This window comes from Phasianus colchicus, chromosome 5 (assembly GCF_987193195.1).
Source record: "Phasianus colchicus chromosome 5, bPhaCol1.hap1.1, whole genome shotgun sequence".
In the NCBI taxonomy this organism is placed as follows: domain Eukaryota; kingdom Metazoa; phylum Chordata; class Aves; order Galliformes; family Phasianidae; genus Phasianus; species Phasianus colchicus.
The window spans coordinates 37,732,968-37,759,099 of NC_143440.1; the positions used below are offsets into that span (position 1 = coordinate 37,732,968).

Sequence of the window (26,132 nt, forward strand, 5' to 3'; positions counted from 1 at the left end):
TTGTTCAGTTTTGAGTATCTCCTATAAAAGGAGCAGTAAGTAATTTGAAGTCGTATGCTCTGTTCTAGTTGTACATTATTGCATAGAAATGAAGCTTCAGAGGAGCTAAATCGTGTTCTTTAAAATGCATTTAATTCAGCGTTCAACTTTTGTAATCAGTCTGGGTGGGTTTCATTTTTCCCAAAAACAAGCAAACTAATGACACAAGGTACTTGCCTCTTAAAGTGGGAGCCCTTACATTCCCTCCTCCTAATTAATCCCATCCGCAAACCCCTTTTATTTTTGCAGTAACGGTGGCCCCTGTTCAGTTGGGTCTGGTATATTTACAACTGAAGGGCAAAGAATGTCTTAGTACTACTTGTTTGTTGTAAAATGTTTGTTGTAAAATGTGAAGAGCAAAAAAATAATAACTAATGTCTGAGGAAAACATGCCATCAAGATTCAGAAAGTTCACAAGAAATCTGTTCTACTCAGTGTGGCATTTTAAACAAAAGATCCTTTTCTGTTCAGCATTCTCTGGTAAACATCCTGGTTTAAAGACAATCATCTTAGCGTGAAGCTCATCAGCCTCTGACCTCAAAAATACTGTGCATTTAGAAATGTGTGTACAGTGACTGGTAAATCCCCAAATTTAAAATGTTGCATTTTAAAGCAAATCCTATTTTCTGATGTAGTGACTAATAACAATCCACGATCAAGTTGTTGTGTTCTTCACAGAAGTGAAATTACAGTCACTCCTTTGGGAAGGAAACAGTTCAGGCACTTCATCTCAGCTGTCAGGTAAAATGGAAGCTGGTCAGTGCATTCCTTACACTGTACTAAAATAATAATTATTACGTGCCTAGCTGAACTGCACAAAATGCAGAGTCTGAACCCTTTATTTATATGCCTTACACAATCAAACGTAAATGGAATAAATAAAGTGCATTAAGTGCAGCACTTTCCCTTTTGAAGCCACTGGCCTTACACAGATCTCTAAGGAGTAAACTCTGCAGCCTCCTCTGGGCCAGAACATCAGTTGAGTAGTTGCAATAGAAAGTGAGAATCATATGTTATTTAAAGGCATTAAGCAAAGTGTAGATGTTTAATGCAAGTAACTTAGCTGTGCGTTTAGTTAATATGGAAATAATTATTATAATGTAGCACTTCATTATTTATAATGCATTAAATTGAGATTTTTATATGATGCCTTTACAGAGCAGATAGTTCTTTTGTTCAACAGATAACCAAAGTACACAAAAATTACAAAAAATACAGAAAGGGTGAAAGATCTCTTAAAAAGCGGTATGTAAGGTTTGATGATTAAGAATAGATATTAATCCCCCAAATGCTAAGCAAATAGCATTACAATTCAGTGGTTTTATTCTCTTTTTATGGAAGGTATTTAAAATCTCTTCTCCGGTGCAGGAAAGATTGTCTGAAATACCTGCATATTTTCAATGGCTAAGCTATATATTTTCTGGTTATTTTCTTCATGCAGAGTGTGGGAAATATTTATTCCAAAGCCCAGATGAAGCAGCAATGTGAGAAATGCTGTAAAGCATCTCGTGTTGATTGGAGCTAATTAACTGCCGTGCTCCACTGTTGTTCCCAGCTTTAAGCAGCAACACACAGCACAATGCCTTTTATTTTGCTGTTCTATAGATTTTTGCTTAAAAACAGATTAATTCAGTATCTGTACAATTTCAGCACTTTTAGCCTTAAAATGTATTTTTGTAGATATACCAGAAATATTTCCTATGCCACCTTGTTTTTTATGTTTCATAATAAAGTACAATTTGATAAACTACTCATACACTTTTGCCCCTCTATAAGTATAGTGAACATGTGAAACATGCTACTTTGTGATTACATTTTCAAATCAGCACTACAAAGAAAATAAACTTAAGCATAGAAAATCCTGAAAGAAACTCAGTGATTGGTTTCCCCTTCTTCTCTCTTGTACCAGCTAACCTTGAATCAGAAATAAATGTTATCCTGTACATCCTACATTTACCACTGCATATCTATAGACATACATTTTGGGGGTGAGAAGCAGGAGTACTAAAATGTTTCTCAGCGCTGCAGAAGCAGGTATATTGCTGTTGTGCAAACCAGATTGTTTTAATATTGAAGATGTGGGAATATATCAGAATCCATTATTTGCCTTGAGTTGGTGTCACTGGAATTTTAGTATCTGGAAAAAGTTTAGCACAGTGGATTTCAGTTAATATTGAAACAAATCACCACTATTAAACATTTTGATTAAAAATACATCTTGTTTATTCCACTGCCTACACACACACAAGAAATTACACACTCTGTAGTTTCTTGTCTGACTGGCTGCAAATGTACCTATCACCTCTTCACACCCCTTCCCAATCCCTTCTCCTGGTTTCCAAAGTGCTTTTTAAATTTTTGTTACTTCTTCATTCCTAACCACACTGACTCTAGGAAGAAGAATCAGAACAAGGCATCCATACAAAACCATAGGGTATAAAAACAAGGCATCTGAAGGTTTTAAATTCAAGTCCAATTCAGCTCTGCATCACACAGGAACATGTCACAGCCTGCAGTAGGAGCTACATCCTGCTTTGCATCTGTTGAGGACACAGCTTGTCACCAGGCTGGGCTCAGCTCTCACTGCACTCCAGGGCAACAGGTTCTCCTGGTGCATAGCAGGGTTGCGGGAAGGAGAAATGGGCAAGGGAGGGATGTAGCACACAAAAACTAACTTCTAGCAGGTCCAGGCTGAAAAGGCTTGTGGATTGTGGGAGAAATCAGTCACAGATGAAATCCTGTGTATGATTTTGTTGGCAGCAGGTAGCACCTACCTGCTTTCCCAGTTGTTCTCTCCACCCTCTGTTATGCCTGTCAGGCAACCATGACATATTCTCGGACCCCTATGAAATCACACTTCTATAAGGTGGAATTGGAGCTGAGAGGCCTCTTCAGACTCAGGGTCAGTGAGAGCATGCTATATCTTTTGTTTCTGTTGCGCTACTCCTGCTGCTTCTGGGGATTTGAGAGCAGAGAGAAGAAGGAGAGCCTTGTGACAGAGATGTTAGCTGCACTGCTTGGCAGACTGCTGCCCAGCTCCCCACTGTGCCAAAGATACCCAGAGAAGCCCTGAGCCTGTCATGGCATTTCTAACTCCACCTTCTTGCTAAATTAAAACTTTCTGTCCCTCATTTTCTCTGGTTGAGGCAGGGATTTAGGCACTGTTGTGAAATGGTTAAGCTCTTCTTCATGGCATCACCATTTTCATACCAGGAAATAGGAACATAACAAGCCCTGTGTGTGATGGTGGCAATCTGCATGGAGGGGAAAGCAGGGGTCCATCCCCACTGATGAACACAGTTGGCTTTCAGAACAGTATTTTTTTTCTCTGCAGGAGAAGACACACTGAAACCCCACCTTGTGGGATGCTTCCATGGGGATTAGGAGAATTGAGACTGCTTGTAATAAATAAATATCCAAACGCCTATTTAAATTAAATATATTTGTATGGTGTTAAATAAACAAAAAGAATAATCCTTTTCAGGACAACAATTATATCCATATTCTCATGTCTCTTCTATGTTTTCCACTTCCCCCTTCTCTGAGTTGAGTTCCCATTACTACTACCTGCATTTTTTTAATTTCATCCTGTTTTCTTCTACTTGTAATCTTCTAAGATTTTGACAATGATGTGGTGAAACTGCAATGACCTTCACAGTAACAAGCACAGGTGTGTTCAGCTCCATGTTTTCTGAAGGCATTGACTAGATCTTCTTTAAAATGTTTATTTTTGGTTGAGTCTGAGGACTAGATGCATTTGAAAAATGTGCCTGTGACTTCTGTACAGTTTCAATATATCACCTGGGGAATTTATGTAGATTCTGTATGTTACTCTAACTAACATCCCAAGTCTCCAAGCCATTGTATTTTAACTAACATGGTCTAGAAATGCTCTGCATTGAAGGCAGCTCATACATTTTCTGTAAGTAGTATGTAGTTCTCCTCTGGATCTCCTGTTACTGAAAGTAGTTCTGTGAAATAAGGAGACACAAAGCTGGTCTTCAAATCTTATTTCAATTTCTTATTCTGGATGCAAAGCTAGAATTGAACAAATGTGAAGGTGAAGCCTGGTTATTAGCTTAAAAGACTAAAACAAAAACTGTGTTTCAAGATTAATTGGGATTTCTCCTTTCCCTGTGTTGAGCTTGAAGAAACCCTTCTATCAGCATTGTTATAAGTTATTGAAGCAGGCTGTCAGAATAGATTTCTCAGCCCCAGTTAACTGCTGGTACACTAGCATGAACTTCCACCTCCTGTGCCCTCTCCCTCCCTTTCACTTTGCAGTGCCTACTGAAAAGGTGTGATTGAAAACCGTATTTTCATTGCATTTGAAACTTGTATTTTCTGCAAGAAAATACATACGGAGCAGTAAAGTAAGCAGCTACGGTGTGTGATGTGGACTTTTGGTAATTAGAGTTACTGTATTTTCATGTGTCCTTGAGATGGCAGGTTTGGGTTGTTTGGCTTAGAGATCCATGGCTGGTTCCTGAGATTGGAAAGATCCCAGGATTTCATGCAGTGTGAAGTGATGGTAGATAGTAACGATGGACCTGTTGGTAGAACAGTCTGAGGTGAAAAAATAACACCTCTTAGTGAGAAGGCAGGTGGCTGGGGAATTGGTTTTCTGTCTAGTTCTCCCTATACATGAGATGGAAGACAGAATAAGTATGGAGAAGCAGTGTTGCTAAATATGTTGAACATTAACATAGGGATAGTAGTATTTTTCTTCAATTTAACATTTGTTCCTATTCAGTTCTTCAGTTTTCTGAGGGTAAATGCTTTACAGATCTCAAGTTGGATGTAACATAAATTCAGATCTCAGGTTAATGGTGCTAAGTTTGCAATGTTGTGGTCAATATTCTTGATATCCAACAATGCCTTTTTGGGAAAAAAAAAAAAAAAAATTGTGTTCTTGCAAGTGCAAAAAGACCTTGTTCAAGGGTTCTTCAGAGCCGCAGAAAATGAGACCAAAAAGGGCCAGAATGTTATTGTCTGCATACCACAGCAATTTCTGCATCACACTTTAGCTCCAGAAGGACATACACTTTTGAGTTAAAGTAGTGGAGGTCCTATCATAACACCCTTATGCCTTCCCTGTTAAGGATTTGCACCTTATTTGAGCTGAGCTTTGCCTATCCTAAGCTTTCAGCTGTAGAGCATAATTGTGCTTCCTTTTCCCTGCCAAATCAAAAACACATCTTGTATAGGAAATCTTTTCTTAGTTATGTGTAGACTGATTATGTCATCTCAACCTCTTTGCTCCTGCCCTGGAAAAACACACTTCATTGATTTTGTGTACTGGAAAAGACTTTAATATTCTTTAAATAAATATAACTTCAATATCACTCCTGTATTGGCATAGAAAAGGAGTGTATAGCAGGGAAGAGAATGGAGGTACTGGTTATATTTGCTATGAATTTAAAAGAAAAGAGTAAAAAGAAAACTCAATGCATTCCTAAGAGTGTAATAAAGAGAGAAAAGAGTTTGGATTGTGGCACAGATTTTTGTTTCCAGTTGCTCTGTGAACTACACAAGCTATACTTATTCTTCACATTGAGACAAGCCTTCTTAAAACTTGTGGTTCTTTTGCTTCAAAGTATGTATTAACTGTTTATGATAATATTTGTTCAGTCCTGGTCAAAATAGAGATGTACAGCTCATGCTCTAAACTGAGATAATAACAGCAATGAAGAAGTTAGAAATAAAATGGATCTTCAGATCTTACTGGGCATCTTACAACACTGCAACAGGAAGAAGAACGGATTCCCCTGGTCCTCCTGGTCTCTGCAGCTTCTACAAAAATGCTGGATTAGAAAATACTTGGGAAGTATGTGGTGGGAGTGGCTCCAGGTACCAAAGTACAACAAGAAGCCACAACTCTAACTTGAATTAACACTATGAAGAATGTTGAGCTACCAGTGTCTGCCTGTGTAACAGCCTGGGAGAAGAGGGATCTTCAACTGCCAAATGTGGATCATGTCATATTTAATGGTGTAATTTATTGTGACAAGACACCCCTGGAAAAGTTCAAGAAATAATGAAGTTCAGAAATCTTCCTGAAATGCCCCAGATAGCTCTCTTTTGAGTCAATTAGTCCGCACTGACCCACTTGAGCACTTTGTTTTAAAAGCTGTATTACTATTGCCACAGGACAAGACGCTGAGTAATGCAAGTTACTGGTCTGATTTGACCTTATCTTTTCTATTAAAATATTTTTCTAAGTGTACCCATTGCTTTTTGGATAATGTTCTATTATCTGTGAACTTTTGAATGCTCACACCATACCTATTTCTTTCCCATATTCTCAGTACTATCATCATTTTTGCCCATGCGGTAATATTCAAATAAATCCCCATGGGCCTTATCCCCTTCATTAGAGACCGTTTTTTGTTGCTACAGCTCACTGTTGGAAATAAGTGGCAGAAGTCTTTCTCACTTTAGTCAATAAATACCAAAAAAAAAAAAAAGAGAGAGAGAGAGAGAGAAGAAAAAAAGAAGATTTGAGCATTCTCTATGTTGCTTCATTGAGGATTTCTGAGCGGTCAAACCTGTCCTCACTTGTGAACATCCCTAAAATACTCACTAGAAAAGCTAAAAAGTAATGCCAGCATAAGCAAAAGAAAGGAAATTCTGGACGTTTTGAAGCTACTTTTCCACAGATCTGTTTTGGATGACTTCGTTTCCACCTCAGGTCTATCTAGAAAGACTCCGACAACCAAGAAAATTCCTGGTTGCAGGTTGTATTTCAGTGCTTACATCAAGACAGCCTGTTGGTGTCCCTCAACACATTTCTGAGACTTATCACACATGACTCCTTTGCTTCCCCCTCTATTTCAGGACAGAACTTCTCTGCATTACTCTGTTGGAAAACCCATCCTTAGTGACAGTGGATTGCCAGAATAGCCAAAACAGGCTGATCAGCCGCCTCCTGCTTTTAATGAGAACTGGATGAAGAGCCTCTGGAGAACAGGATTATTGTTTCATCACTCACACTGTTTTTGCAGAGTCTTGCGCGTGTTAGCACTGCTCTGTGTTCTTTCTTCATGTTTGTTCCCCATTCTTAGGTCAGCTTTTCTCGTTACCTTAATCTCGCAGGAAATAATACTGGAAATAAAATGCTCGCTTCTCATGGGTTTTCGTTCATCTTTACACATTTTTTTCTTGCCCTTAAGCAGGAACAATATTGTACATCTCAGTTTCCTTGGTCAAAGTAAAGTCTTTGCTGTGTCAATTTTGTTCCACTGCTTCTGTCTTTTATTTTCTGTGAAAATCCAACGCACATTCAAACACAAGCACTACAAGCAGGGAAAGAAGAGGGGCAGCAGACACACCGTGATGCTCGAACTGGTACCCCAGAAAGCTTGTCATTCCATTACTCATCTACCCTGCTCAAGCCTGATTTAAAACAGATTAAGTTGTGGACTGAGAAGCTTTCATCTGTAAAGCAGTCTTTTAAGGCAAAAAGAATTGCTCATTCTTTCAGCCTGCAGAAAAAGACCATACTTGCCAACACAACACCTTTCAATTAAGAATAATTTCCTCATTAAAATCAGTGCGTCCTACATTCTGCAGAGAGTATCTTTGAGTTTTGCTGTTTTATTTCCTTAGAACAACAATTATTTAGCAAATATATTTCTGCAGTGTGACAGGAAGGGAATGAAGAGCACTTTATTTTGCAGATATATCATGGTGAACTTCGGGTTTGGCAAGGGAAAATTAAGTCTGTGATTATGAACTGAAAGGAAAAGACAAACTGTAAAAAAATCACAGCCTTAGGGAAGGAACAATGTCTGAGGTTTAAAAGTAATCACACAACACTGATCCAAAGGTTTCATTATTGAAAAATAATAATAATAATAATAAAATAAAGTAGGAAGACTGGCTAGTGTGCCTCCTACGGACTTGAAACAAACTTTTTAAAGTGTTAGATTAGTCCAACACTCATCATAAAGTGTCAAACAGAGCAGCCTGGAAGCCGGGTGTGGGGCAGGCTACACACAGGAGCTCTTGATGTTCCACTCCAGTACACAGTTCCGCACTCAGCAGCAGGACACAGACTGCTCAGAGCAACTCACTTTCAAAAATGTGACTTTTTGCTTCAGTGCTCGCAATTTGGATGATGTGACCCGGACAGCATAGGCTGACCAGTGTAGAAAACGCACACGGTATTAATATTATTTTGTTACTTACTGGAGTAGACTTCCGAGGGGAAAGAATGACAAAAGAGCAGTGTGTTATTGGTGTCATTGCCTGTGGGTTATTGTGGGAAGTGAGAGGTGATAAAGAGCTGTTTGCTGTCACCAAGGAAATGCAGAATAACTTTAGGAGGCGTAATATCATTGCACCTGACCGGGTCAAGGTTATAATGGTGGCTGTTGGGCATGTGCTGATGCTATTAAACCTCTACTAGCGTGGAAGGACTCGATCCTATTCTGCTGGGAGCTGGAGGAGGGCTTGCATCTTAACTTCGGTGGGAACATGATCGAGCCCAGACCGTCTTAACATAGAATATTGGTAGCAAATGACTCACACGGGAGAAAAAAATCGGCCTAAAATTTTAAACGGATGACCCTCCCTATTTGAGGAGGTTTTGGAAGGTTTGTATTGACTCACAGCGACTTAGAAAAGACTTTCTGAAATATCTTAATGACTGGGAACAAAAGAAAGAGAAAAAAAGGAAAGGAAGAAAAGAAGACGTTTCAGTTTAAAGAAAATATTTCTGATGTGAGAGCGTGGTACTTGAAAGTTGTAATTATGTGAATGTCGGTAGTAAAAAGCATCCTTCTGGGGCTGGCCAGCTGAAACCTGAGCACAAACAGAAACTTGGCATCTGAAGGAGGAAAGAATCCTGAATACGGTGGGGTTGTTGTTTTGTTGTTTGTTTGTTTTTTCTCCTTTTCACCGTGTTTTATCCTAAATTTAACGTATCGGACCACTGCAGGCAGGTGGCGCGGTTAGGGTTTGGGCTTTTTGTTTGTTTGTTTCTTGTCGGGAAGCTCGCGGGCAGCGCAGTGCCGTGGCGAGGGCGGCTTCTTTGGAACAAGCCCAGGACCGGGACTTGCAAACACCGGCGAAGCCGCGGACCCACCGCGAACCCGGCTGAGCCCGGCCCCGCTTCACCCCGCTGCCCGCTCCGGACCGGGCCCGGCGGCCGCGAGCAGAGCCGGCGGTGCCGCGGACATTTCCGCCCCGCGAAGGACTGCGGGTTGTTTTTAATGTCCCGCTGTTTCCTCTTCAGTTCTACCCGTGGAATCCTAAAATTCTCGGCTGAAAGCCGAGTAATGGGGCGGTGAGAACAAAATTCAGGGCTCGAGAATATCGCTTAAAAACTGCTCCGAAATATTCCCCGGCTTTTTAATTGAAGTAAACAAAGTGCAACAAATCCTAACTCAAATATGATTGCACTGAGATTAGGCTCTAATTGCTTAGGGTTCAGGTGGAATCTGCAGGCTAAAGCCTAGAAGAACAATCTGAATTTCACAATCATTCTGTCAAAAGCAAAGAGATGAGAGCCCACACGCTTACTAACAAGTCATTTTTAACAGTTACAAGCTTCTTACAAAGACCACACAGGGAGTCTAAGAGATGCAAATCTAATCCCTGGTCATTCCGCGGGCCTGCAACAAAGATGTACTAAAGCCCTAATAGAAAAGAAATCAGTTCTCTGTCACCAGCTCCTGGTAAAATCTATTAGAGAAAGTACGGATCTGGCATTTACAGCGGTTGCTTTTAAAGGTTAAGGACAAGTACATATAAAAGGCGTATATATTTATTATTATTTTTTTGCATATGAAATATTTAATAAAATCTGCTCGTGTTGTTCCAAAAGATGATTTGGTATTTATTTAGTATTCATTGAGCAAAAGAATTATCCATCCCTTTGTTCTTGAAAATGTTGACAACAGAAATTTAAAGAAAAATGTTTCGACGGGTACTGTTCCGTTTTTTTTTTTCCCTTTCTTTTCTTTCTTTCTTTCTTTCTTTCTTTTTTTCTTTTTTTTCTTTTTTTTTTTTTTCCTCTTTTTTTCTTCACTATTCTCACTTGTAAACGCACTCAGGGACCACAGAACAGCGGTCAATCTCCTGCCAAAAACTCCGTCCCATGCGGAGTTTGACCAAAAATGAATATTCAAGTGAAACGAATACAGAAATAAAGAGGAATAAAACGTCCCACAGCGCACTGGCAAAGGACACATGGAAACAGGCAGACGTATCACGGGCACTGCCTTCTCCTCGCTCCTCCTAAGTTTTGGTTGTAATGAGATCATCCTTTTTCTCTCTCTCCTTCGCGATGTAAGGAATTCGTTCTATCTCTCGGCAAATCTCACACTGATGCAGTGAGGGATTCTATTCTACTTTTGAATCGTTCAAGTTAACAAATACGAAAGTGATTACTTTTTAATACGGACGAACGCATCCGCAAGGACGCATCTCACTGCATACGCATACATCACTTCTGCAGATCGGGATAAACACGGAGAAGCCTCATGCTAGCTTTTAGGTCACTGTGATTCGTGGAAGGCTCTCTCTCTCCGTGCCCGGCCCCAGTCCGCAGCCCGTGTCCCAGTAAGGCGCGTCAATGATGGCGCAGTCCTCCAGCCCTCCACTCGCACCATGCGATTTGGTTAAGTGGGAATGTGCCTGCCTGAAGGCTGCTGAGTTGGAGTAGCCCTTCTGTTTTTCCCTTGAAAATCACTGGCAATAAAATAAAAGATTCACTTGAGGATGGACTGCGAGTTTTTCATCGTGGGAACCGGGGGAAAGGAGGTCTTAAATTATCAAGGGAGCCCGAGGTGACACTCCTGAAGGTGACACTGCTGTTCTAACTTGTGGCTGCGTTACCGGTGTGGTATAGATATAACTCCTGACAACAGTCGGGCGATGGATCTCCCCCCCACACACACAGAAATTGTATTGCTCCTAAGTGATTGTGTAAAAAGAGAATCGGGTCGGAATTCGCCGGCGGTTCTGCTCGGATCTTGGGATGTTTTACCGGAGCGGGCAAAAGCTCGATGCATCCCGTGGGCCTGCCGCGGCTTTAAGGGATAAACAAAACGCCTCGGGCTCAAACGGCCCCATTCTATCTGTACATCTCGATGGGGACAGATTGCGTGGATAATGCCAACAAAGCCTGGGTTGGGACAGAACTTTTCCTAAGAAGAGCGGTCCCTTCTTTCCTCTTACCACCTTCCGGGTGGGCACCGTGAGCAACAGTGCCTACTTTCTGGCGGGACGGGGCAGGAGATTGTAATCTCCTTTGGTAGAGGAGGAATCCCTCCCAAAGCCCCAAGCGCAGCCTTGGAGGCCTCCTCCACCATCTAGCCGAGCTCTAATTAGGGCTCAGAAATAATGAGCTTTTGCGGAGAGGGGAGCTGGGACTCCTTCCTTCCTTCCTGGGGGTAGCACGGTGGCAAACCAGACGGGGACGCGTTCCCCGCTTCTTTCCTTTGCCAAGGAAGGGGCGAGGGGAGCCGGGCTGCAATGGGGGGAGCTGAAAGGGGGGAGGGGGATGAGGTGTTCTGCTAGTCTGGCCCCAGCGAGGATCCCCGAGGCAGTGGCAAGGATGTCCGTACAAAGCCGCCCGTCGGCCTCCTCAATGTATGAGTGCTCTGCAAAGCAGTAATAACAGCCTGTACCTCTCCGAGGGCAAATGTGGCTTTCTGCGACATTGATTTATTTAATTCAATATTTATTTATTTACCTCCTCTTCCCTTCCCAGGAGCTAATTTGGCCGCTTGAAGTGGAAGAGAATTACAAACTGGGTGGGAACGGGGATAAGCAGTGCGCTGGGACGGGCCACGGCGTTCAGCCGCACGAAGAGGTGCCTGCTACAAATCCTGAGCAGCAAACGGGGCGGGGGGCTGCGCTCGGGGCTGGGACTCTGCCTGCAGACCTAATGCACTGTCGGCAGCGCACAACCGCATCAACAAGTAAACGAGGGGAATCGGAAACGTCAATTAATGTGCGAAGTGAGGTACTGGGAGAGCCATCATTTCGCTGTTGGTTCCCCCCAGGCGAACCTCATCTTGTCTGCCCGCTCCTCTCCTGCAGGATGATTGCGACGGAGGGTGCGTAGGCCTCCCTGCTTTCTGTGGGCTCCGGAAGGTTGAGGAGTAAGGAAAACGCTCCGAGCAAGCAGGAACAGGGAGTGCCGTCCTGCTCGGTGCAAGGACTGCTGCGGGGGGCAAGGTGACGAGACTCAGTTCTTCCCGCGGCTCAGCCACCCCCGAGCTACGTGCGGCGGCTCTTGCGCATCCTTTCTCCACTCCGGCAGCGATGCGGGACCTACCGGGCACAGGAGAGGGGAGCCCCGGGAAGTGCTCCCCAGGATAGGGCTCCCCAGGGGAAGGGCTCTCCAGAGCAATGCTCCCTCGGACAGGGCTGCCCCGGGCAGTGCGCTCCGCTCCGCGGTAGCTGGCCCCGAGCCGTTCTCCGTGCACGTGTCCCTCCTCCGGGCCTTTATTCAAAAGCAATTTATCGTTTTATAGAAAATAACCCGACGTTCTTAATTAGATGACTGTTAACCCTAAGGCTATGGTAGGACAGTCAACATGCTTTTCCAATCAATACTTTTCTTGTTATTTTTTTTTCTTCCCCTCCCCCCCCCCCCCCCCCCCCACAATGGGAGAGTCTCTGTGTAAATCAAACCCTTGCTTTCTAATGCAATTAAGTAATATTTTCAAATAGAATATTATTTTCGAAATACTGCGTGATTAAAGCATCGTGAAAAAGCTTTGCAACGAGGAGAAGATATTTGGTGCTCGTCTGCCAATTCTCTCACCTACCACCTACTCTGAATGCGTCCTGTATCTTCCATCGTGTCCGGCCCTCATGATTGCAAATAGGGCTGTTTTCAAATGGAAATAGGACTTCCAAACTGATTATGTGTATTGAATCGGAATCACTCACTAGATCCTCTTGTTTAAAATGTATTGAAAAAGAGCGATGGTTGCCCAGCTCTGAAACCGGCTGCTTCTCATCTCAGAGAGGTCGATCTATTTTGCAACTTTTTGCCATTTAATAATGTTTCAGCAAGATAATTACGCCGCCATCGTGGAAGGGCGATGCGGTGACACAAACACCCCCTCTCCCGGTACACCTCCACGCACGCAATTCCCGGCGCACACCTCCAGTCCCCTGCGCGGAGTCCCTCTGTGCCCTCCCCGCAGCCCGCAGCCCCCACGCCCCGGGCTGCCCACGGGTGTCCGGCACATCACCGCCACTCTCGGCGGCCCGGGGAAGCGGGCACAAAACACTCGAGCCGCCAGCACCTCACGAGGAGGGAGATCCCGACGGCAGGAAGCCACTCCACCTGGCTCCCCCCGGGCTGCCTCACTCCCCTCGCCCTAACTTTCCCGTACCGTCCCCCGCCGACCCGAGCCAGGAAAACTAAAGTCGGGCTGGGAGCCGGGGAGCCTCAGGGGCCCAAGTCTGGGCTAGCTCTGCGGGAGGGGGCTGTGGGGTCACCCGTTGCGGGCACGGCGACGGTCAGCGCCAATGTGCCAGCGATATCCTGCCCTCCTCCTACATACGCGATACCTTTCAGAAGCCACAAGTTCGTGCTGCCGCATCGCGTCCTTGAGTTTTTTTGGGGCTCACCACAGCATTTCCCTGCCGTTCCCCCGCTCGATGGGCTGTGTTGCACGAGATTCAGCCTTGTCCACTTCCTCCTGCCCTCGAGTTCCCCGGACCGGCACCAGGGACAGTCCTGGGCCGGCCCTGCGCCCACAGCCCCCGGGGCATCGCCCCGTGTGCCAGGGGATGGAGCCGCTGATAACGGCCGGATCCCACGTCTAAAAAAGTGAGAGGGAGACGAGCGCTGCCCGCGGGTACGGGTTTTGTTCTCCCCGGCCGTGCAGCTCCTGGCACCGCGGGCATTTGTGTCTTGCCTGGAAGAAAGCTGGGGCAAAAGACGCCCGCCGGGCACAGGAGGGCGCGATGAGGCCCGTTACCGTCCCTTGAGCACCGCGACCGAACGGCGGCGAAAATTTGGGCCACTTGCTGCTTCCCCATCGGGGCCGGGTCCCGCCAGGCACTTCGGCTGAGCGAGAGCGGCACAGGTCGGAGGGCAGCGCTCGCTCCAAAGCGACAGCTCTGTGCCCCTGTTCCCCAATCCCACATTGGTCCTATAGACACCCCCAGTGTTCGTGCAGTCAGTCATAGGTAGTACCAGGACGTGGGCGCGCACATTCTGCCTAACCACCCCGCGCTGGTCACCCGCTGCTTCTACTCCTCTTCGCCACGAGCGAATGCGGAGATGAAGGCTGCGGGGAGCTGCGTGAGCACCGTTCCGCAGAAGGAACTTTGCGGTGCGAGGCAGCGCGCAGGTTAAGAGCAAATTCCCAGAGTAATGAGGTGCGAGAGAGAAAGGTAGCATTTGTAAGACCTTATCTGAGAAACAGCGGCAGCGACAACAAAAAGTTGGAGGAACAAAAGCACCGAGTGAATCTGCAGACTGACCGTGTCCCAGAGTAACGTTATTAGGTCACTAACACGCTGGGATGAACTCAGCCACTTCAGCAACACCTCTGCTAAGAAGCAAAAAGTCGGTCCCCGCGAGTCCCCAGGTGTGCGCACGTCTGTCGCACATCATTACGTGCGTGAATTTACTCCATCGAGGAGAAGGACTCCGGTGAAATCCACCAAAACAGATGGAAGTGAAGATCTGAACCTCGCATTGCAACTACGTTACTTTTTTCTTTTCCGTTTTGTTTTTCTTTTCTTTCTATTTTTTTTTTTCTTTTTCCTTTTCTTTTCTGTTTGAACTACTGTGTTCCTGCGCTTTATTCTCTTCCTTCGCACCGTCAGGAAGCACCGTACCGATGAGTGCCCGCCAGGAGACACTGGGAGTTCCCATCGAACAGACGCAATGGGTCGCACATGTTCTCTAAAATCGGCGGTGAACACTCACTCGCTAAAGAAGCGCAGCTTACAAACCGACATGAAATTACCGGGAACGTCCCGCTGTGTCTAAGAAACACCTCCCAGAAAGCAGAACCACCATATTCAGACTTAATTATTAGTGAGAGACCTGTGGCTGCCAGTGGAACCGACCCAAGCAGTGTCAGTCACCTGCTAACTATTTTTAGAATAAATAGTTTTAGGTGTTTTTGTTTGTTTGTTTGTTTGTTTGTTTTTGTTTTTAAGTTCTTTAAGCCAGTTGGGGACCGTCACTTTCCCGTTTCTTGCATAGATAATGCATTCGGCCTTTTGTAAATGTCTGCTTCGTAATGTAATTCTAAAATAATACCAGTTTTTCTCCTTCCCCCCTCCTACTACCAAAAACCTTCAAATCGAAGATGAAATGTCCCAGGCAATGTTTGCATCTCTGGGATCCCCAAGACGCTTCCTGCACAGCGCGTTGTTTTAAGCATCAAAAAGAATTCAGTTCCGTGTTACATAAATTCATCTTATTCTCCTTATTTATATAGCTGACCAGAGCCTTGAGAGAAAGACATAGGATATAGAAAACTTTGACCTTACCTGCTCCCTAACGTGCTGCAGCCAGAAAAAAAAAAAAAAAAAAAAAAAAAAAAAAAAAAAAAGGAAGAAGAAGGGAAAGAAAAAAAAAAAAGCAATTAAAAAAAAGGGAAATGACAAAAAATCATTTCGCATTATTCAGCCCTTTGCCAGAGATGGTGTTCTCTCTACCTCATAGCAACAGCCGCACTGGGACAGATCTCTGCATGCGTTTGATGCGCACAAACAGTGTTACCATTACTTAGGGTTTGGAGATTGGCTTTTTCCACCCCCCCGAAGGGGATCATGAGAGGAACAGCGGTCAGACAGAAAAAAGTATTTCTCAGCTTTGCTCTCGACACGGCCGTGGGAGGACCGCAGTCCTCCGGGACTCCCTCGGGCCGCACTCCGGGTTCCTCTGCACCGCGGCCAGGGCTGGGGCCCAATGGGGCCCCGTACCCGCACTCTGCCACAGAACTGCCAAAATATCTCCCCTCGCTCCGTGGCAACTTGTCCCGGAGTCATCGCGGAGCTGTCTCAGATTGCACTGTTCGGGACCCGCACTGGCGCGCAGTCCTTGGGCACCGCGCTGCCGTCGGAACGCCGCGGGCAGGAAGGCGCTCCCAGCCCCGCTCCCAGCGCGGCCCGACGGACGGCCACAGCCTCGGCTCCCAGCGCTGCCCGGGGGGACCGGCAAACCCACGGCTGGCTGGGGAGCAGCAAACGGGAAGGAGCCCTCTGCTATTGTCGTGGGGGCGGTGGTAGGGTTTGGGGCTTTTGCCTTTTGTTTTCCGTTGGTTTTCTTTCCCTTCCCCCCCTTTTCTTTTTACTCCGTGCAGACTCCATGGCAGTCAACCACGAACTCTTAGGAAAAATGCCCTCGGCGGTTCTCCCCCGTTAAAGGGCAGTGCCAAGAAATGGGGAGAAGCAGGAGAGAGCCATTCCTCGCGGGGTCCTTCATCCTCCCTATAAAATGTCCTATAAATGAGCGCTCACATTGGGAAAGGTGCATTTCTCCCACAAGTTCAGGTTTTAGTTTTGCCTCCTCACCATCCCATTCTCCAAACTTCTTCGGGGGACCGAACGTCGGCGTACTGCAAGAAGTGTGTGTTCGGACGGAGGCACCGATTTTAATTTAGAAAGGCTGCGCAGTGCCTTCGTCCCCGTGATCGACCTCGAGGGAGAGCGGGGACTAAAATGTATTAAAATAAAAAAAGAAAGAAAACCACAAAAACACAAGCAAGTATCTTCATCCTAATGAAGGCATAACCGCTTTATACAAATAAATTTATGATAAAAGCAATAACAGAATGTCATTAAAAAACTATAAAATTGTTCAAGAGCAGTTTGTTTGCGTTTCTCCTGATTGATATGTAAATACAGTTTGAACTGTGTTTGCTCGGTCTCTAGTGCTTAATAAAGAGATGAATTCACCTTTCTGTGGAACAAGTAAACAGACTTTAAACTAAGCCGACATCAGACAAAGTGGAAACGAGTTTATTTAATCGAAACTAAATCTAGTTTAAGAAAGATAAGTCAGTGTACATAATAATCCATTACAGTAATTACACCCACCACCAAATATGTGTTTATGAGGTTGCCGAGACACAATAAAATTCATTTATTTCCCCGGAGATCTGTAATGAGAAGTCACGGGCTGGGTGTCTGCCGCACATGCCAGCCCCAGCAGTTTTTTCCAGGGACGGAAGGAGGTATTTCTCGGCTCTTTTAAGGCCTTTCAATGCTCCTCAGCTGTGAACGTCTGAAAGGATGCACATATTCATTACATCCGAAGGAGAAATGTCGACTTCAGCACAGCGGTGTCCACCTCGGCCTTGTGCGCTATCTCCGTCAGAATCACGGCATCGTTTAGGTTGGAAAAGACCACCAGGATCATCTAGTCCAACCAAGCCCCGATTGAAGAATCAGCCGAGTGCCCCCCGTCCCGCTCCCCTCGCAGCGCCGTGGCACCTCCGGGGATCCCCAGCACCTTTCCCTTTGAGCAGAACTACGGGCAGCGAGGGGCTGAGTTTAACGCGTGTGTCCGAAAGGAACGTGGGCTCGGTAGAGAAAGGGGGAAAAAAAAGAAAGAAAAAGGAATATTCTTTGGGTTAGTTCAGACTGCCCCTGTGCAAAGCGGGACGTAATATAAAGAATGAAAGGTCTCGAAATTCCTGCTAACACACGTGATGTTCTCTAGTTAGAAATAAGTAGTGGGGTGGCGGGGGGGGGGGGAGGGGGGGGATGGGAGGGGGGGATGGGGACGACGACGGGGGACGAGGGGGGCAGAAAGAATCCGATAATCTTTTTATTCATTCTGTCTATTTCCCTTATTCTCCATCCAAACCGGCACTTGGTGTCCGAGTAACGCCGGTTATCTTATATCAATAAAGGGCTTTCGAAAGCCGCTACTTAAGCTGGAGGTTGGTTTGTTTTCATTCCGGCAATCTGCTTGCTTTCTCCTCAAAAATATGAGCGTTTCATAATACCTCTGTAATGCAGAAAGCTTTCAATGACTGCGAGTAGCTTCCGTGGTTTAACCGGGGGGTCTGGGGGGAAAAAAAAAAAAAAAAAAACGGGGAAAAAAAAAAACCGAAACCGAGCAGCAAATGCAAAGGTAACATACTGAGAGAGCCTTCGGGATGGGGGGCTCTTTTGTTACACTCACAAAGGGGATATTTGGGACCCGAGACATGAAGTTCAGGATTGTCCAATATGAGACAATATGTCCAATATGCTTCACAGGATATGCTCTATATATTTACAACAGAGTTAATACCTAATTGATCGCATTACCCATCAGATTTATCTTACAACTGAAGGCACCTCGGTTTCCCGGCCGGGCGCACACACACCCACACCCACGCCTTCTGCATCTGCTTCTTTACTCAATTCCCAAAGCGCTACGAAAATAAAGACGAAAACAAAGGGGAATTAAAAAAAAAAAAAAAGAGAGAGAGAGAGAGAGAGAGAGAGAAATAAAAAGAAAAGGAAAAAAAAAAAAAGTAAACAGAGAAAGAAGGGGGGGGGGGGGGAAGAGTGAAAAAAAAAAAGGAAAAAAAAGCCGAAAGCCCAACCTGCTCTACGCTGAGCCCCAGCCTGCCCCTAAACCCCCGCCCGGAGACTGGGGTTGGCGCTTGCGGGAGCTGCCTGGGAGGTGTGTGCGGGTGGGAAATTCAGTCCAGCCCTTCAAAGAAAGTTAATCCAAACTACAGTTCGTACACAATAAACTATCTTTTTATTTGGATTATAAATAAGGTGACTGTACTTCCCTTAAAATACAAGTACATGGGAAAACCTGGTAGAGATTGTTCTGTTCTTTCTTCTTTCTTCTTTCTTTTTTTTTTTTCTTTCTCTTTTTCTTTCTTTCTTTCTTTCTTTTTCTTTTTTTTTTAAACAGGGTATTTAAACTGGACGCTCTTTAAAACGGCCGCGCGTCCTACACTGCCAGCACGTTCGTCGTTAGTTTGTTTCTAGTGGTATCAGACTTCTCCCTTCTTTCTCCTCCGCGCCTTTGGCATTTGGCTCTCTCCTCCCGGAGCACTTCTCTTTCTCCGGCAAAAAGGCCCGAGGTCCTTCCGCCCCCGGTAGCGGCAATGAGTTCGGGCCCGACCCCATTCCCTGCGGCCCGGGAGCTCCGCACTCTCCCTCCGCGCGTTCTCTCGGCGCTCGGCCCCGCGCTCCGCCGCCTCCCGGCGCGGTTCCCCCGAGCGGGGGCGTCCCGGAGCCCGCAGCGTCCCGGTCCGGTTTCCATCCAACGCAAAAATAGAGATGGGGGAAAGGAGGGTCAGGAGGAAGCCGAGAGGAAGTTTAAAAAAAAAAAATATATTCGCAATGCGTATAATTTATTAGAAGCTTCTTAGGAACTATATTTAAGCCAAATATCTACATAAGTTACAACAGGAAAAGGCGGCGTGCGCAAAGAACAAACTGCCGGAGAGTTTACGAGGGGACGATCAGTGTCCATAAAAAAGAGGGGTGGGGTTGGTTTGGTTGATTGTATTTTTTTTTCTTTCTTTTTACAACAAAATATACAGGATGCTAAAAACTATGGGTTTAGTCCAACTTTTGACAGCATTATACAGCTACAGGTTCACATCAAACGTAAAAGAAAAGCCAAAGCCTCGTGTGGCCCCCCGGCTCCATCGCTGGGACGGGGCCGGGAGCGGAGCCGGGGAGTGGGGGAGGTTGCTCTGTGGCTGCGTGCCGCGACCGCGTTTTTGGGAAAAACCCCAACCCCATCCTCCCCAATCTCTATATTTACATGCAAGTCCTAGACGCTGGCAAAGGGTCCATCTGCAATCCGAGCCTTCGGGCCATGCCTACCGACGGGCCCCTGTCTGCAGACTGCTCCGTGGTTATTGGTCAGAATTGGTTTAACACCCCACACAGCAAGTTGAGGGGAAACGGGAAAAAAGAAAGACCCAAAACCGTCACAGTAACAGCAAACGGAACAAGAAGTCACTCTCTTCCTCTCTCTCTTAGGAGTCCTCAGAGAACCAGTCAGTAAAACGAAAAAGAAAAAAAGAAAGAAAGAAAGAAAAAAAAAAGAAAAAAAAAAAAAAAGAAAAAAAAGCTTTAAGGGAAAAAAAAAAAGAAAGAAAGAAAGAAAGAAAAAATAATAAAAGAGAAAAGGAAAGCACCCAGTACTTTGGACAGGACACAGATCTGTGTGACTGGGAAAATCTGTTTTTTTTTTTCTTTTTCTCTCTCTTTTTTTTTGTTTTGTTGTGTTTAGTTTCGCTTTCTCTAATCCTTTCACCAGGTCCTACCGTATAGTAAGGTGGAGCAGGACATGGCAGTGCCATAGTCAGAAGTGGAAGAGTTCAGGTGAGACAAACTGGAGACTTGGCTCTGCAGGGAGGAAGGGCTGGCCGAGTGCTGTCCCATGTCGGGAGACTGCCCCGCACTGTTTGTCTGATGGCTCTGATGCTGTCCGAGGCTGTTGCCATTGGTGGCCACCGTGATGGTCGTGGCCGCCTGCTGCGGGTGGCTCTGGATGGCTGCGGTGGGGGTGTTGGAGCCCGCCTGGCAGGGTTTGCCATCCTTCACCAGCACCGGCACCGCCACCCTCCTGGGGGACTGCTGCTGCTGGCAGGAGCCGTTCTCCTGTTGCATCTGCTGCTGCGCAGCCTTGTCTTTGGCCTGCCGCTTCATCTTGTAGCGGTGGTTCTGGAACCAGATTTTGACCTGAGTCGGGGTGAGGTGGATCATGCTGGCTAAATGTTCCCTCTCGGGGGCGGAGAGGTATTTCTGCTGCTTGAAACGTCTCTCCAGCTCGTAAACCTGGGCCTGGGAAAACAGGACCCTCCGTTTCCTTCGCGGCGTGCTCTGCAGCGGGGCCATGCTCTTGCTCACGTCCCCCAGGGAGCTCAGGCCGCCCATGCCTCCCATGTTCATGCCCGAGGACGGCGCCATGAAGCGGGAGACTGCAAGGCAGAAGGGGCGCGCTGTCAGCGGCTCGTTTCGGCCCCGCGCTGCCCCCGCTCCCGCCGCCGCCGCCTCTCGCGTTCCCCCGCCGCCCGCGGGACCCCCTCACTCTCGGCCCGGCCCCGCTCGCCCTTCGCGCCGCCCGTGTGCCGCCGCACGGTCCCTGCGGCTGTCGGCTCCCGCGGCCGGGGCTCCGCCGAGCCGGGCTCTCCCGTTCCCCTCGCTCCTCCGCGGCTCCAGCGCCTCCGCTTCCCTTCGTACTGCCCGGTCGGGCGGAGCGCCGGGGGCCGGGCAGTGCCGGGTCCCCCGGGGCATCCACGCCGATGCTCTGCTGCCGGCTCCCCCCCTCCCTCCTGCCGCCCCGGGAGCAGCCGCGAATCGCCCGGCGAGGGGGTACGGGGCCCGATCCTCCGGTAGAAGAATGGACGGAGCGGAGGGGGACGAGCGGGGTCCGCACCGACTTTTGCCCCCGACGTCCGCGGGGCAGAGGGGCAGAGAGGGACGCAGCCACCCCCCAGCGGACAGCCGGCCCCGGGCTCACTTACTTGAGGAGAAGCGGGGGTCCGGGTTGGTGCCGTACCATCCTGTCGCTGAAGCGCTGTTCCGCATGGTGTCCTGGTAAGGCGGGAGCTCGCTCATGTTGCCCAGGTTCCCATTGCAGTAGCCCCCCATCGTAGCGTGGGAGAGCTGGGGGACCCCTGCCGCTGTCATATGGTAGGCGGCAGTCACCGTTCCGTTGTGGCCCATGGGGTGTTGCTGCATGGCCGGCTGCGAAACCTGAGACTGTCTGTAGGCTGACAAGGGAGCCCCCAAGTTACTGCCCTCCATGCCCACTTTCTTGTAGCTTTCCTCCAAAGGACTCAAGATGTCAGACACTGAGAAAGGAGTCGTATGCTTTGGGCTCATCGACATGATTCGGCGGCTGGGGAAAAAAAAAAAAAAAAAAAAAAAAAAAAAAAAAAAAAAAAAAAAAGGAAGGGGAGGCAAATCTTTTTTTTTTTTTTTTTTTTTTTTTTTTTTTTTTTTTAGCCAAATATTCTGGTGTTGCCTTAACGCCGATCTTGTTGGATGTACACGTAACCGAGTGGACGAAGTCCGCCTTAATTGGATTGAGTGGAGGCTCAGGGCTGCCTTTCGTTTGTTTTAGCCAGACGCCAGGTTTTAGGCTGCCACCAGAGGCGGGGCATAGGCACTAAAGCAACAAGACAATAGAAGCCTACATCTTGCCCAAGATAATTAGCTTACATGCTGATGACAAGGTAAACACCTTTAAGTTTTACTTGTCAGGATTTTTTTTATGTCTTAAAAAAAAAGAGAGAGAGAGAGAGAGAGAAGGAGAGAGAGAGAGAGCGGCAGGGAGATGGAAATAGAGAGACACCCCGTGAGAAGAAATCATTTTATTTTTCTCGGGGGTTACAATATTGTGGACGGGTAGTGGAGAGCAATGCCAAAAGCCCCCGTTTGCCCATGTAGAGGGATTTCAGATCAGCTGCGGGTGGGCTGGCAGGCTGGCAGGCGGCCTTTGGGAGAGCTGCGGGCACGGGACTGCTGCCACTGGGCACATGGAGCAACCCTCCTCTGCCCTCCAGATCTGCCGGGGAGGGTCCCGCAGCCAGCGATCCGCACACCTCCCGCTGCCCGGGCACCTTTGGCACCTGGTATCCCAGGAACCTTTCGTACCCTCTAAAACCCTCGGAGTGAGACCCCTTGTGCGAGGATCGTTTCTCTCCCTGAACCCACAAGTTCAATTTACCTAAGGCTTTCTCGTCTTCTTTTTTTTTTTTTTTTTTTTTTTTTTTTTTTTTTAAACCTCAGAGAGAGGTGGAAGATGCAAGTTTATAAAAACGAGCAGCAGTTAAATTGCTCCGAGCGACACACTACTGAAACAGCTTAGAGCAAGACGTCTCTCCCTGTTCCCAAAGGCAAAGGCTGCTCCAGGCTCCCGAGGTCCCTCTGGACCCGAAGCTGCTCTCTAAGGTTATTTATACAGCGCGGGAGCTGCATGAAGAAGACCTCTCGGGTCATCTACTGCACCACCTTGCTAACGAACACCTGCCACTTAGAACATCAATTTCTGCCATTTTCGGATCAGTTGTGGGATCCGGCGTAAGAACAAAAGAGAACCCACTCCCAGCTCCGTGCACACACACGCGGCGAGCAGCCCGTCACAGCTCCGGGTCCCCACGCGCGTACCGCGGGGCGCTCCGGGAGGAAGGGAGGAAAACTCCGCTGGGCAATTTGCACCCCGGCTCATAGCCCTGGGAAACCCGCTTAATAAAGCGATTACCTGAATATTAAGGAAATTACAGAGAAGGTACAGTTAACCCAGTGACTTTGAAGTGTCAAGTAACTATTTAGTAATTGCACTTGTAAATATATTGGTGCTCGGCTGGTTCGTGCTTAAAAATGCAAAAGTGCACTTGCTACCCGGGAATAACTAAATATCTTTGTCTAAAGTGGCAGCGTAAATAGCCGGTCGCTTTGTGACTGCGCTCGATATTAGCGCATAAGGATCATTTTGCCTCAATTGGGAGGCTCTCATTCAGTAGGCAAGAAACCGTTTAGGAGAAAGTAGGTTCCTGTATGAGAGTTAACATCCTTCAAGTGTAAGCCTCAGCCTTGATTACACTTTAGAGCTCCGCGAGAGGTGAGCTTTTCCACACACATTCACCGGGGGACTCTCCTTCCATTAGGCCCCCGGCCCTTCTGGCCCCGCTTGGCTCCCCTCAGCCCCAAGGTGGGCTTCTGGGGGTCCGCCATGTCCCGCGGGCACAAGGATCGTTTCAGGCTGGGGGGCGGTTGCTCTGAATTTGGCCTTTTTCCTCTCCGGACCTTTGAATCACTTCCTTCCAGATCCCTGGGACATTAATTTCCCCCTACCTCCCACTCCCGCTCTTCCCCCCCTCCCCCTCCTCCCCCCCGTACTATCCCCCTTTCTGCGCGCGATTTTCAGTAAGATCTTCGAGTTTGCTCCTAAAGAGAGAGATATTAGACCTCACCTTGTGGGGTTTTGCTTGTTTGTTTGCTTCTGTTTCCCTCGGATTCCTCGCCCATCACCTCCGTGCCTGCTTTATTGGCCTTAAAGAACAGGAGGGTGTGGATAGAGGAACAAATAATACCGAAGGATCCACCGTCACAACAATCCCGGGAAGAAGGACGGTAGTGCCCTGCAGCCCGCGGAGCCGGGGCCGGGCTGGGGACTGTCCGTAGTGCACTGTCCCCGGCACCGCCGCTTCGATGGGGTGTGCTCGGGCAGCCCCCGAAACGCTGTTTGGTGAGATGGAGCCGAACGAATCCGGCCCTGACCCTGCGCGGGGGCTGGCAGAGGGGAATTAGAGCGAGAGCAGCTGGGTGGAGATCTCTTAGTGGGCTGAGCGCTGTCTGAATACTGAGGATCTGCACCCCGCAAGATCCCACCTGCACTTTTGAGTCCTTCCGGATCGATCCAGTGAGATGGAGCAGGGCAGCCCCTGATCCACCTTACCTCCCCAAGTAGCTCTGCAGGGCCAGTCGAGCCGCGGCTGCTTCTCTCTGCCGCCCTTTCGGAGCCCACCCCTCTCCTCTCGGCCCCCACTGCCGGAGCTGTGTCCGCGCTCCCCTCCCAGGGGGAGAACGGGGGGGCAGCGCCCGGCAGGGCCCTGCTTGGGCTGCCTCTGGAGCTATGTTCGTTTACCTGATGCTGTCGTTTAGGGACAAGCTCGAGTTAAGAGGAAATGCTAAGGAGGAGAGCAGGGAAGATGAGCCGCGTTTTGCCTGGTGGAAGCATTTTCATGAGAAAGGCATGGTCTTCACCCCGTGTTTGCAGAACGCGGCTACACGGACGTCCCTTCAATAGCTTCTGACCCCACACAATCCGTTTGATAACACTCGAGAGGTGGAAGAATGTGAGACTTTGTCAATCAAACGGTGCCAATCCCAATGGAAATGGTGCCACCAACACCGCAGCGCGTTTCCTCATCAACTGGATTGCGGGGGCTGGGAACTCAAGGAGCGCCTTTTGAAAGAGCGCGCAGGGCTCTCCAAAGCCAACAATGTCTTTTTTATGAGAGCCGCTGTGCTTCCCCGAAAGGAACCCAACGTGCTCGGCCAGGCAGCACCGCGAGCGGCTGCTGGAGGATCCGCCACCCACTGCGGGGGGCACAGAAGGCTGCTCGGCTCCCACCCGAGGCCCTTGTCCCAAACTCTTTCCCCTCCCCTCTAAGCCCCTCCAGATCCCGTGGCTCCCGCAGAGCAGGGAGCCATCCATCCCGGGCCCGGCCCCGAGCCAGGTTGGCTGCGGGCTCCGGGGGGAGAGGGGCAGGGGCCGAGCGATTCGTGTTGCACTCCTCAAATGCAACTTTGTAACAGAAAGAAACGAACCCTCTCCGTGTTCTCAGCCAGGTAGTCCAACTTAGAACGGGTGACGTGAGAATTGGGGTAAACTCTTCCTTCTGCTCTGGTTATTAGCAGAAGCATAACATGCGCGCAGAGATTCAAATTCCCTTCCCGAAGCCCCGAGCCTGCAAAGGGGAGAGATGCCCCGCGGCACCGGGAGAGCTGGCTGCGGTACTTCCCTCTTGGCCGACCCTCAGAAGGACTTCAGCTCCGGTGCCGTATGCGTGTCGGCGCACCCTCCAAAGGAAGAGCGTGCCCGGCACACCGCGCCCGAAGCCCGGGGAGGAAACGGAGGGGCCATTCCCGCAGCGGCCGCGCGGGGCGGCCCCGTGTGGCTGTGACCGCGGGCACATCCCTGAGCATGAAGCACGGTCCTGCCGAGCGCTCGTGTTGGTGGGGCTCAGAGAGACAAATCCCCTTCGGGGAACAGCCACCCTTCCCCGGTCATTTTGTGAAGCTGAGGAATGCCTCGGTGGACCGGTCACAATCTCTCGCCCTGGGGTATGGATCTAAGCAAGCAAACCAAGCAAAGCCCCAAAGGGAAATTCTCACCCCTCTGCAGCGCACGCCCAGTTGTTCCTCCAGCTGCTCAGGGCGTGGAGCATTTCGCATGCGGGACCCACTCGCGAGGCTTTGCCCTCCTGAACCACTTCCCGGCTGGCGCCCGAACTCTTCTGACCCGATGCTCCGACCCCCGGCTTTTCCTCTGCCGGGCCGTTCCCGGCCGAGAGGGCCAGGGAGGGGCCAGCAGTGAGGTGCCAGGGCCGGGCTCCGAGGCCGCTGGGGCGGGCGGGGGCCCCCGTGTCCGGACCCAGTGGCACGCCTAGGCC

The 26,132-nt window shown here is 48.3% G+C and overlaps 1 protein-coding gene across 4 annotated transcripts; it reads right to left on the minus strand.

Annotated features, from left to right (window-relative positions):
* Positions 1–20,183: 20,183 nt before the first annotated feature.
* Positions 20,184–25,907, minus strand: NKX2-1 (NK2 homeobox 1). Of its 4 annotated transcripts, none has more exons than XM_031593831.2 (3): positions 25,855–25,907; positions 21,474–21,850; positions 20,184–20,927 (listed from the first exon to the last, which is right to left on the minus strand). In XM_031593831.2, the coding sequence occupies exons 1-3, from the start codon at positions 25,905–25,907 to the stop codon at positions 20,257–20,259; spliced, it is 1,101 nt and encodes a 366-aa protein (XP_031449691.1). In that variant the 3' UTR covers positions 20,184–20,256. The 4 variants fall into 4 exon arrangements, with proteins under 4 accessions (XP_031449691.1, XP_089997461.1, XP_089997460.1 ...); XM_090141335.1 differs by lacking the exon at positions 25,855–25,907 and adding an exon at positions 23,928–24,624 and having other exon boundaries at positions 21,474–21,722; XM_090141334.1 differs by lacking the exon at positions 25,855–25,907 and adding an exon at positions 23,928–24,624.
* Positions 25,908–26,132: the final 225 nt, after the last annotated feature.

Excerpts from the sequence above, each read along its gene's own strand:
- NKX2-1 (XM_090141336.1), bottom strand. The coding sequence starts at position 22,953 with ATGACCCGAGAGGTCTTCTTCATGCAGCTCCCGCGCTGTATAAATAAC. Across the intron at positions 21,851-22,861 it reads AGGGACCTCGGGAGCCTGGA|CCGCCGAATCATGTCGATGA; the intron begins GCAGCCTTTGCC and ends TTTTTTCCCCAG. Across the intron at positions 20,928-21,473 it reads GGACCCCCGCTTCTCCTCAA|TCTCCCGCTTCATGGCGCCG; the intron begins GTAAGTGAGCCC and ends TCTGCCTTGCAG.